This window comes from Maylandia zebra, linkage group LG4 (genome assembly GCF_041146795.1).
Source record: "Maylandia zebra isolate NMK-2024a linkage group LG4, Mzebra_GT3a, whole genome shotgun sequence".
NCBI lineage: Eukaryota > Metazoa > Chordata > Actinopteri > Cichliformes > Cichlidae > Maylandia > Maylandia zebra.
The window spans coordinates 36,308,882-36,321,455 of record NC_135170.1 but is presented as its reverse complement, the minus strand read 5'-3'; the positions used below and the strand labels follow the sequence as shown (position 1 = coordinate 36,321,455).

The window sequence follows — 12,574 nt, the reverse complement described above, 5'->3', positions numbered from 1 at the left end:
TTTTAACGCTAATGTAACTTTAAATATCTAAAAAACACAGAATTAGTTTTACTTGTTTTCTTTTAAAAAATCTGCATCGTATATGTCAAAGTTATAAAATGTCAAATTGGCTTTTATGTGACAGAAAACACAGGATATAGACAGAAATACAAAAATGAATTCAAATAAAATGTTTAAATGTTGTTTAAAACTTTACATTTAAAACAAATAGAAACATTATTTTTTTAATATTTTCTCATGAAAAATGTAAATTCTGAAATATAAAATGATTTCATTCACATATATATACGATCTATTTATATATAGATCGACACAGATGTCAGAGATCAATGAAATTGCTGATTTTGTATCTGAATCGTGTTTTACGTGATGTCATATCCTGCTCTCATAGAATAAATGATTATAAATGTGTGTCATCTGCACACGTAGCTGATCACACACGCAGAAACGATGGTGTGAGAAAGTCTCGATTTCCTATTTTTCGTATGTTTTTCACACTTTTATGTTTCACATCTTCAAACTCAGAGTAATATTGAACAATGATAACAAAGTAAACACAAAATGCAGTTTTAAAAGACGATTTCATTCATTAAGGGAACAAACATATCAAACCTACCTGCCCTGTGTGCAAACTGCCCCCCAACCCCGATGGCTGTTCCCCCCGCGGCAGCAGCGGCTGCAGTCAGTTATTCCTTCAGTGAGTTTTTCACGTCACTGTGGGGGATTTTTAGCCCACTCTTGGAGGGTTTTCCAACACGAAGCATCTCAGTCTTCTAGGCCAAACCCTTCATGTGGGCTGGCATTCTCTTTTTTTATTGTGGAATGACGACCTCTGACCTTAAGTGTTCCGGGTTCCTGTTGACTTGGAATTATTCTGCAGCATGAATTATGATCGACCCGTCCAGCCCGGGTTGTCTTTGTCTAATGTTGAAATGTGCTTGCTGATCTGAAACATGTAAGCGATTGACTTTCTTCTTCCTCCCAGCTGCGATGCTGTCCTCCTTCCTCCTCCTCGTCTTCCTCCCTCTCTGTCTGGGGTGTCAGACCAGCTCGTTCACCGAGTGTCAGAAGGTCCCCTTCGTGCCGGGTCACAATCTGGTCGGCGAGGGTTTCGATGTGGTGAAGCTGCAGACCAGCGGGGCCCTTGTGGTCAACGTGAAGGACTACATGGTGGGGGGTGCTCAGGGGAACTGCACCGTGTGCCACAACCGCCTCCTCAACCAGGTGCCTCCCCTCCCAAAGCTCTTTCAGCAGTTTCAGTCGTGCCGCTGCTGTTTCTGCTCACTCACAGAGAAATGCTGTCCTCCTCCCACAGATCCAGAAGCTGCCCGTTTCAGTGCTCGACTGGCGCATCAAGGTCAGCACATTCACACGTTTTATTTATGCAGACAGCTTATGTGAACTATTAAAACTGACTTCTTGAAAGAAAAAATAATATTCACATCTATTTGATGTCATTCTCGCACTGTCAACATGCGCTTGCATGACTGACTTCATTCTTTAAACTTTGTTTTAAATATTTCAAAATAATTCGCACAATAATTCCAACAGGGTTAAAAAAGTAATTAAAATGTACGACATGTGCTAACACAAAAATATGACACAACACAGAGTCTGATGACACTTCCTTTTTGTTGTTGTAATCTTACAGATTTCATTCTTAATTATTTTCTAAATCGATAGATGTTTAAATGAAAGCAATAAAACCAAACAAAGTTTAGGTTAATGTCTCTAAATATTCTTATTTCCTCAGCTTTCACATTTCTGCTCTTATTGCATTTGGTGTCAACTTCTGCAGAAATTCGGGTTCTTCATCTTAAGCACTGACGGCAGCAAAGGTCTTTCTGTCCAGCCAGCAGCACTCCGGAGCTCCTTACCAAAGTAATGCAATAATCGTTTGCCACATCATAACCACGTTCAGGATCCATATGCAGGAACTGCTTCTCAAAGTACAAACAGTCACCTCTGCTGGCTTTGGCCTCCATACGCAAATGCCCCAGAAGATTCTCATCAGACATCGGAACGCCGTTCAAATCGTAACGTTTTGAAAATGCCTTCAGATGCTTCCTCCTCGGCTTGTGGCTGCACTAAACGTTGTCAGGGAGCTGATGTGAAGCACATGTAAAACATCACTATTGTCTCGACTTTGGTTCAGCGTCTGCTGATGTCCTTGGGATGTGCTCAGAGTAAGATCTGATTCTTCCCTGTGCCTTACCAAGTTCCTTGGAGGTGGTTCATATTCCGTGGCCACGGAGTTTCACAAAGTGCAGGTTGCTGAGTGTTTCTTTTCTTTCTCCAGCTGTTTCTGCTTTGCCTGCTGGAGTTCTTACTGGACACACAGTGCTAAAATCATCACCAGCCTCAGTTTGACCTTTACAGGTGATGACACAACTGACACCATCTTCATCGCCACCCCGTGTCATCAACCATTTCAGTACATCACTGATGAAGTCATTCTTTATAATCTTTCAACATCCTCACCATGGAGTACATGAAAGGTCCTGACCCTGTTAAGCATCCTTCCTGCCCCACTGAATCCTAAATCCATGGCCACCTTGTTCAGTTCCTTCGGCGTCTCCGTGGGAGCTAATCAACAATTGCCAACCAGCAGCTTCTGTTGCCCCGCAGACCAACACAAATCCCAATGCTAATGAGGACACGTGTACAAGCTTTCTTTTAGTTTTTACATATGAGCTCAAAGCTGAAAGCACAAAGCAAAGATGAACATCAGCCCAAAGAGACTTCAAAGAGGTTGCCATGGTGATTTTACAGTGAACACTTAAACAGGTAGAAACAGAAGCTGCAGGCTGATCATCACTGCCTTTGTTACCTGTTGACCTTCAGGCTCTGGCTGCTGTGCTCGGGTCTGCATGCATTTATTCTTATGTTCACTGTGTTTTCTTTGCTAGCTTTGTGTTAGCATGTGTCTGTACAGATGTGTTAGCAGTGTAATCCAGTTGTTTCTGTCCTGCAAGCTGTTTCCACTTTACAGTCACTTGTCTCTCTAACTTGAAGAAGTTATAACATAACAGAAGTTCTAGCCAACCCCCTTTTCTCCTCTTTGAAGAGTAAACATGGTGTTTATGTGGATGTGAACAGCATCACCCAGCGTGCTCTCTGTCCTCAGGTGCAGTGCGAGCACAGCCTCAGCAGCAAGCTCTTTGAGTCCAGCCAGTCAGTGATGAAGGAGAGGAGTTCATCGCTGGGAGTCAGCTGGAAGGTTGAAGAGTTTCTGACTTCAGCAAATAACACACACAAACTGCATATAAAAGATGGACAGAAGCCCATTAAGCTTGCATTCTATTAATGTCCAGCAGGGGGCGACCTGAGCCTGGGGGAAAACCCCCACAGGTAACAGGGTGGACAGGACATAACACTGATAACACACCTATGAATATTTACCCCACCCTAAAGTAATTTGATTTACATTAATCAGATGAAATGCTGCTTCAACTTCATGTCCCAGTCATCCTAATTCACACTGTTTAAGAAAATTATAATCCTGTAAACGTTTAAGTTTCCAAATTCAAAATAATATATAATCCCAAAACTTTTTAATAACACTCTCTCATATTTTCAGCAGTCCTTAATTATTTTTTAATTTTAAGTGTTTTATGGACACTTGTATTAACGTTTGGCATATATTTAACTTTTAAATGAAATAAAGATTATTATGATATTTACTGATTTCCTAGTTTTACATTGGTTGTATCGGTTGACAGGGAAACCATACAGTTGACTGACTGAATTAGGCGATTAATAATAATAAAGAGAGAGCTGCAACACTTTTTTTATTAGTATTATATTTTTATGTTATAATAAAACACTCGTGTCAGCATCAATCTCTTAACAAAATGCTCAGTTTAATTTTTTCAACAGCTTTCAAATTAATCACAAACTGAGCACTTTAATTTTAATCTATTCTATGGTGGGGGGGGGGGGGGGTAATGGTGTAAGACAAGCTTTAGGAAATAGATATTGGTCCATTTTTGAACAAAATACACTCACTTTGTCCTGGAATACAAACTCCGAGTCTACCGCTCACGTGATCTCTGAGCTCAGTAAATTCTGATGGTCTCAGTCCAGCACTGCGGTCATGGTTAACAGAAATATTGGACTATGATTTTGAAATAAAACATGGAATCAACACGTAAATCAGATCAAAGGGACCACATCAAACTCTTCGCTTTGCTCTTCCCTGGAAGTTAAACACGATCCTTGCTTATGCTAAATTCTCTTGTTGATGTTGATTGCAACACTCTCTGAGTACCATGTCTCATGTTTCTGGTATACCTCTTCTCAGGTGGGCCTCGGCATTAAGGGAATTGCTGGTGTCGCCATCGGAGGATCTCACTCCATGTCATCAACGTTTGCAGAGTCTCGCAGCCGGAGTGATAAGTTTAGCTTCACTAGCCACGAATTCAAATGCAAATACTACACGTGAGTTTGATTCTCTCGTCCTGACGTCACCTATCCAGGTGACTGCTTGTGTCGGTCCTGAAAAGGTGTCCCTCCTCTGTGCTCCTGTGTGGCTGTATTCTTGCATGCCTCAGTCAACCCTTACCTTCTTTACCGTCAGCTTCCGTCTTCACTCCCGTCCCCCACTGAGCAAAGAGTTTGAGGTCTCCCTGAAGAACCTTCCCTCCACCTATGATCACAAAAACACCTCCGCCTTCCGTCAGTTTATCTCCATCTACGGGACCCACTTTATCCGCAGAGTTCAACTCGGGGGTCGGGTTCACTCCATGACCGCAATCCGGACCTGCCAAACCTCCATGTCTGGACTGTCAATCCAGGCTGTCAGCACCTGTCTGTCTGCCGAAGCCAGCGCAACCATTAAGGGCATCCCTGTTCACGCCTCCAGTGAGTTCTGCCGCCGGAAGAGCAAGAGCCTTAAAACCGCTTCAACCTTCAGTACGGCCTTCTCCGACAGGAAGACCCAGGTGCTGGGCGGAGATGGGGGTATAACGGACATCCTGTTCAATCCCAGAGGGTCTGAGGGGTATAAGAAATGGCTTGCGTCTCTGAAGAGTGTCCCAGGAGTGGTTTCCTACCAGATCAGCCCTCTGCACTTATTGGTGAGGAACAAATGAAGGGTAAACTGAGCTGATAAAGTTATTATTTCCCTTTAAATGTCTTCAGATGGTTTGGTTAGGGTTTGGGTAACCATGGCAGTTTGAGTCATAAAAGTCACGGTTAAAAGAAATCTGACTGCTGACTGTGAATTAAAAATGAAAGTTTGTTTGGGTGACCCATCTCTCCACCCTAACCTCCTCCTTATGCCATGTTCACAACTACTTCAGGAACTGGAGGGTGCTGCTGCTCTAAAATATATCTATGCATCATGTGAAGAAAAGCCCAACCAACTCTTGAGTTTTTCTTATTAAAGTGGCGTTTTTTTAATGCTTACGTTTTTCATGTGCGATTTATACAAATATGGTTATAGTTTTAATAACAGATTTTAATAGCTAGTTAAATCCCCAAGCATTATATTCTGCTCACATTTTAAAGGCCAAAGCAATGTTTACACAAACTGTCACAATATTCAGGTTACATTTGTTCTGTCTGCATACAGACACGTGTACAGTTTAAAGATATCAAGTAGAAACTTAAGAGCATCGTTGTTTTTTTTAACCAAATATAACTTGCATCAGTTTAGCTGCCTTTTAGCATCAGTCTGAGCCTCATTCAGTCTTTTGGTTTTACTCTTAATCTGTTACTTTCAGCCTCAACCAGATTATTTAAAAGCTCTATTCTCTTTGTTAGATAAGAGACAATCCCATCCTAAAGGCCAGCCTGCGAGACGCCATCAGTGACTACATTCTCACAAGCGCCAAGCCGCTCCACTGCCCCGTCGACTGCAAGATTGGCCACCGGAAGCAGAACTGCGCGTGCCAGTGTCAAGGTCATCGAATGGTTGACTCCCATTGCTGTCCTGCTGCGGCAGGTGTAGCTCAGATGAACGTGACGGTGGTCCGAGCTGAGGCACTGTGGGGCGACTATTTCAGCAAGACAGACGGATATGTTAAAGTTTTCTACAACAACCAAGGAGGCACGACGCCAGTGATCTGGAACAACAACTTCCCCCAGTGGAACTACCTCTTTACTTTTGGAAGCATCAACCTCAAAGAACGAAAGTGAGCAACACTAATTATTACTAATCAATTTCAGTTTCTGCAAGATCTGAGACTTACAGCCACTCTTTGGGCTGTAAACCAAAACCTGCAGTTTCTCTAGCATTCACTTGAGGTTCCAGCAGTGAGTCAGTCCTCATAGATGTGCATGTTAAAATGTCCAAATCAAAAAGAGCGTGAGGTATTCAAGAACCAAAATAAAAGATTTCCTAAACAGTAGCTTAGAGAAGCACAAGTAGAATCAGGTGATCTCTGATGTAGTGCTTCTGTGTTTCCTCCACAGACCCGTTGTTTTCGAGGTTTGGGATCGGGACAGCATCTGGGACGATGACCTGCTGGGGAAAGTGTCTGTCATCCCCACGATGGGTCGAAACATCAACAAGAAGTTCAAGCTGAAGCACGGCTCAGTGCTGGTCCGCCTGTCTGTCGTGTGCGGTCCCAGCCTGGAGGGGTCGCTGTGCGAGCGCTACATCCCCTCGCCTACCTACCAGGACGTGATGGGATATGCAAAGAACCACCAGGGTTACTGAAACTGGAGGAAAAAGCAGTGCATGGATTACAAAATAATTTAAGAAAATCCAAGCAAGCATGAAATGTTGATGTTATCTCAATACCGGTCGCCAACACCAACCCACAGATGGGACAAAACCTTTGATTTGTTCATTGTAATGTAGAAATAAAATGCATGTTTCTGTCTCTTTAAACCCAATACAATTTGATTGATGAGTAATTTGGCCACAAAAAGCCATCTCAGGCAGACCAGTATCACCAGAGGAAAAGACTGAAACCAGTTATGGTGATGTATGAGTAAAATGTCTCATTTGTATGGTGAATTTAACATATCTGGACTGTCACAGGAATCATCCTCTGTCCCCGATATCATTGATATGAAACCTGTTATATGACCTAAGCAGTGTGTAGTCTGTCAGATCAGTGGGGGGACAAACATCCCCAAAGGTTGGAATTTTGCTCAATTCTCTCAATCAAGAAGGTTTAAATTAAAAAACAACAACTTAACACAGATTTCCTGTTGTTAGAAAGTCCAAGAAGGACATTCAGCAGACATTAAATAAAGATATCAGATCAGAATCCGAAGGCAGAGAAGGATGTCCAGAAGGCACTCGAGAAAAACCTATAGCAACATTCCTGAAGGACATCAAGCTATGTTCAAGGTGGACATTCAACTAAGATGTCCAGGACGTAACATCTTCAACATCTGCCCAGTTTTCCTTTTGGAACCAACATCAGACACAGAGAAAAGATCAGCTGATGGTTACTGAACTTCAAAACGTTTGCTGTTTGGGAATCTTCAGCTATTCCTCTGCGTAGCATCCAGATGTTAAACTTCTCAAAAGTCTCCAAAGCAGAATGAGCTCACATCATGGAAACTCACCAGCAGGTTGTTGTAAAATGACCCGAACACCAACAAAACTTCAAATCCAAATGAGCTTCATCGATACAACCCAGCAAACACATCGATGAACAGCTGCCCAGCTTCTCTTGCTGTCCAGTCAGGGTTGAAAAAGGTTCCAAAATGAAAAATGTGCTGATGACAAAGAAGGAATTTCACCATCTGCTGGACATCAAATAACCTTTGACCTGTGACAGTCCAGACATGGTCAGTTTACCATGGCAACAAGTAGGATAGAATTTAGATGTAAGGTAAGCTTAATGGCCTCAAAGTGTGGTTCAAATATAAAAACAGGTTCTGATCACAATCATTCATCTGTGCTTCGGTTCTCGCAGTGATACAGAGACCAGTTTTTACTGGGACGATACCATCGCTGTTCCTACCATGTTTGCTGGGAAGCTTCCCACGGTTGGAGCTTCAGGCTGATATTTGGTGGATTTCCTTTGGTTGTAATTGGTTTTATGAATCAGCTGCATAAGTAAAACCTTCTAAATGTGCAGAAAGTTTTTTATCCTCTGAATGACTGACAGAAGTACAGGATGGAGTATTTTACAGAGTGTTAACTCCACTTTAAAGCTCACAGAGCTCAAACAGTGATGACAGATGTAATGAAATGGTGAATATTTCAGCCGCTGTCAGCAGTCCTGACTGTTAAACAGTCCGAACACACACTGCTGACAGTGTGACACACAGGCTGCGGTAAACTGTCGCTTACTCACTGCTGAAGACTCCTCAGCAGAACAGGAACAAACACAAATCCAACATGTTTGCAATGACAGTGTAGTACGTCACCAATAAATGACAATAACTGATCAGCTGAAATTACACCAACCTGTCATGTTATGAATTTAGAAGTCTGTTTGTCGGTTATGCTTGAGATTAGAGACCTGCAGGAACAAAACCTATACCCACTGGCCAATCAGATGTCTGGAAAGTAGCGTCCCCCTTCCTGGAAGATCCCTCAGACTTCCCAGTGCTGACGGAAGCTTTCAGTCCGTCTTTATCTGATAAGCATCAGAACTACAGATTAGGAGAAACTTTATTTCTGCTTTTTTCTGTTGGCTGCCATTTTTAACTATTTTAGTCTTCTGTAAGTCCTGATATTTGACCTTGAGCAGGACATTTATTTGTTTTTGCTGAGCTCGTATTAAATTTCCAAGCAGATTAATCCTGTTTGAATTCTGGTTTCTGACTCATCATTTCCAGTGTTGCTGAAGGAAATTTCTGCATTTCATTGTGAAACTGTGTTACGTATTAATTTAAAACCATGTAAGGCGACTTGCTTTATGTAGTCTTAGTCAAATATCAGTGAAGGGAAGTCAGGCAGGTGAGGTGACTCTGCCAGGTGAGTCGCTTATTTACAGAGCTGAAACTCAGACCAGAGAAAACTGCAAAATGAAACAGAAACTGAGAATAACCGGCCCCACCTCTCCTGACCCGAGGGACCTGCTGACTGCCTGCGCAGTCCTGTGAAAGCGTCCATCCTTACTGCTTCCACAAGAATTAAGAGGATGAGCAGCAGCCAGGTGCTGCTAATCAATTGCATTGATTAACTGATCACCATCAGTGTGATCGTCTCTGTAAAAGCTGAAGTTTTTGGCATTTTGAAGGTCTGGAACATTCAGGTGTGTAAACACAATTCCACAATCTTCCTAAGTGTGCAGAAAACCCCAAAACCAGACTCTACAGTTAGCAGGTTAAAGTTCATGACAGCACAATTAGACTAAGGCTGAACGAGGATGGACTGTTTGGGTTGCAGGAGAAAGCAAAAAAAAAAAATTACGGCTTCACTTTGCAGAGCTGCACCTGAAGGAAGAAGAAATGAGACCAAAGTGGAGCTGTTTGTTTATAATGCACAGCACCACGTTTGGAGGAAACCAAACACCTCACAATAGCTGTCAGCACGGCGGTGGAGGGATCAGGGTTTGGGCGTCTTGCAGTCACTGAGAGAACTTGGAGAAAACTGGGTCATCAGCAAGACAGAGGTCCATGAACTGCATGCAACTTGGCGAGAGGCTGTGCGTACACGAATGCTGCAAAGCTGAATAAGCTGAAGCAACGCAGCATGGACGAGTGGACCAAAACCCCTCCACAGTGATGACAGAGACAAACCTCCGTCATAAACACCAGACCTGCATGGAGGCCTGCATATACAGTTGACCTGCACGGTCAAATGTATATTATCGTCTTTTCAGCCTCATTGCCATCACTGGTTCAACAGTTAATAGATGATCAATCAATTATGATCAAAACAGGTATGAATCAGTGTGACTCCAGTGTCAGTGTTTCATCAGCAAAGATGATCTAAGATTTATTAAGTGCTCAGATTTTAATCTCGATTATAAAGACAAAGTAAACTTTCAGAGTCGTTTTCCTTTCTGGGGAAGCAACGTTGCCCGAGCGATGGAAAACCACGGCAACTGAACATGTTTACTGTGGTATTAAATTTGTTTTTGTGCCCTGAAAATCTTTGGTCCTTTCATGACAAAATACAGTTTACTAATCACAAATTGACAACATAAACATAAACTGTGCTTGTGGTGCTGACCCAAAAGCAGGAAAACACGACGGGCAGAACTACGGCTGATAGAGGAACGTAGAAACAAAAGGCAACGTCCAAACTACATTATAACCTAAACTGAGGAAGCCAGGATTAACCATGAAAACTGTGAACCTGAACCCAAGCTCGACAATAATCCTGTGACTCGAAGTACACGAGGCTAGAAAAACAAACGACCCGACGCCGAACAGAGGGAGACAGCGGACTTAAATACACAGAAGGGTGATGAGGGAAACACCTGGGAAACACAGCTGGCACAAATGAACCTGATGCCACAAGGGAAGTAAAACTAAACATGCTGAACATGGAAACACAGGACTTTCAAAATAAAACAGGAAACATTATGAAACGTAGACATGACAACACAAGCTTGACAGTAGAACATGGAAACACGCAGACATGACAGACTGGGGAGAAACACAAGGAGAGACATGGGGACAGATAAGGGAGACGACAGCATAATTAAACATTAAACACAGAGGACACGAGAGACTTACACAGAAGACAGGAAAAGACTCATAAACATGAGACATGGAAGAAACACAAACTAGAATAAATCGCTTGAATAAACCCTAACTAAATAACACAAAAACTTAACATTAAAGCAATCTAACATAAGAAAAACAAAAATACAAAATAAACTCAAAACACCAGGTTATAGACCCAACCCCTGAAAAATGAAGACAAACGCTAACACTGATGTAGCTTCACACAGAGACAGTATTAGCCAGCTAGCTGCTATCTTGGGTATTAAGTACTCTGTTAGCCAACATTAGCCAGAACAAAGACAGTTTTCTCAAACAAAGACCATCAGATTTGATTTTTGTGAACACTTGATTCGTGAAGGAGTTCTTTGATTTGGAGGTTCAAATCCAACCCTCAGCTAATGTTAGCTAGCAGTTGCATGCATGCTAACATGGACAGATTGAGTATCATGCGTCTGAGAAGCTCGATTCATTTTAAAAGACTTTAAACTGGCAGACCTCCAAATGTTCGGTTATCTTTTAGAAGACCCCAGCTGGTTTTTACCATCAGCTCTGTAAGGCCCTCCAGCTCCGTCTCTCTGTGCTCTGATTGGTCAGAGCGGCATGGACTCGTGACTCAGCTCTGACTCACAGCGTTGACCTCTCGCCGACTGAGTCAGGAGGTTCAGAGACCCTCGTTTACATTTAACGGTGGTGCGAGTGAACGTACGTCAGACGTCTGAGATCTTCGTCGTTAGAACACGTCTGCATGCCCTCTCCTGCCTCACAGCAATGACCCTGTTTCAGATGTTTACAGTTACAGGGCATTATTAAAACTGTAGATATCTGAAGGCTCAAGAGGCAGCTGGGAGGATGAGGAAGGCCTGCTTCAGAGGTAGAGAAGGACATCCTCAGGTTAGAAGTTGTCGTAGTCTTGATTTAATACATTCTGAATGGGCTGCAGGGTTCGCATCACTGCTTTTCTACTATTGTTTCACAGATTTCCCTGAAAACCACATTTAATGCAGCTCCTCCCTGACTTTTTATATTTTTCATCCTTTTTCTTTTGTTCATGCTTTTAAAATATACAAACTCCACTTTGGACAGTGGTTACTGAAAAAGTTCAGAAGTAGATTTGTGAAGTAGTCAGACTCGAACGTCAAGGAAGGTGGTAGGAAAGCAGACTAGCAGACATTTCAGGTTTCCAGAGGTGAGCAATTTATTTACAGTGAACTCAATTTAATGTGCAACTTAACAAAACTTCCCCCCAAAGTAACTTAATTAACAAAACTCAACAGACCATGGCTCTGTTAACACAGCTCACCTCTCCTCTCTCATCTGAGTCTGGTAGAGACTGGCTTTAAATAGGGCCATCAATTTCCAGCCAGTACCCCTCACTCACACTGAGGGATCTAAAACTCTACACAGATGATTAAAAAAGACACAAAACCTCACACTTCTAATATTCACGTTTACACAACTAAATGGCAGTATTAATGAAAAGAAAAAGATTCAACAAATCCCTTCAGACCTGGACACAAACAAAAGGAAGCATCTCCACTTGGTTTGACCTGCTGATGTCATGTGTGACATCATCAGGACTTTAAAATGAGGAAATGCTAAGCAGGCGTTTCCCCACACCTGACCCACGTGAAGACTGAGAAGACAGAACAAAGTATGAACAAATGACTTAATCTGTAACACAATAAAATATAAAGAAGCGTGTAACTGAGTATTTACCTTAATTTGCCGAATGTTTAATTTGCCGGCAACAGAACGCTTCCGCAAACAAACCCGGGATAGTGAGTGCAGCAATGTTACATGACAAATAGCAAATCATAGCAAATACATAGAAACAGAATAATGTGTATAATGTGCAAATAAAAGGTAAACACATATGGGACAAATGGAGAGCATTGCAGCTGCTCATCCACTTTGTCACAAGATTAAAATATCAAAAGATGTAAAATTTTAAGCGAAGCAACAAAACAGCTTTAAATCCAAA

The 12,574-nt window shown here is 42.2% G+C and overlaps 1 protein-coding gene across 1 annotated transcript; it reads left to right on the top strand.

Moving 5' to 3' along the window:
* The first annotated feature begins 952 nt into the window (after positions 1–952).
* prf1.3 (perforin 1.3) lies at positions 953–8,139 on the top strand. The gene is made up of 7 exons (XM_023153727.3): positions 953–1,224; positions 1,316–1,357; positions 3,128–3,220; positions 4,304–4,440; positions 4,580–5,078; positions 5,767–6,137; positions 6,418–8,139. The coding sequence occupies exons 1-7, from the start codon at positions 991–993 to the stop codon at positions 6,662–6,664; spliced, it is 1,623 nt and encodes a 540-aa protein (XP_023009495.3). The 5' UTR covers positions 953–990; the 3' UTR covers positions 6,665–8,139.
* Positions 8,140–12,574: the final 4,435 nt, after the last annotated feature.

What these genes read in the sequence shown, in the direction of transcription:
- prf1.3 (XM_023153727.3), top strand. Translation starts at nt 991, where the DNA reads ATGCTGTCCTCCTTCCTCCTCCTCGTCTTCCTCCCTCTCTGTCTGGGG. An exon ending in CGCTGGGAGTCAGCTGGAAG is followed by an intron (nt 3,221 to 4,303) that starts GTTGAAGAGTTT and finishes ACCTCTTCTCAG; the next exon opens with GTGGGCCTCGGCATTAAGGG. An exon ending in ATCAACCTCAAAGAACGAAA is followed by an intron (nt 6,138 to 6,417) that starts GTGAGCAACACT and finishes TTTCCTCCACAG; the next exon opens with ACCCGTTGTTTTCGAGGTTT.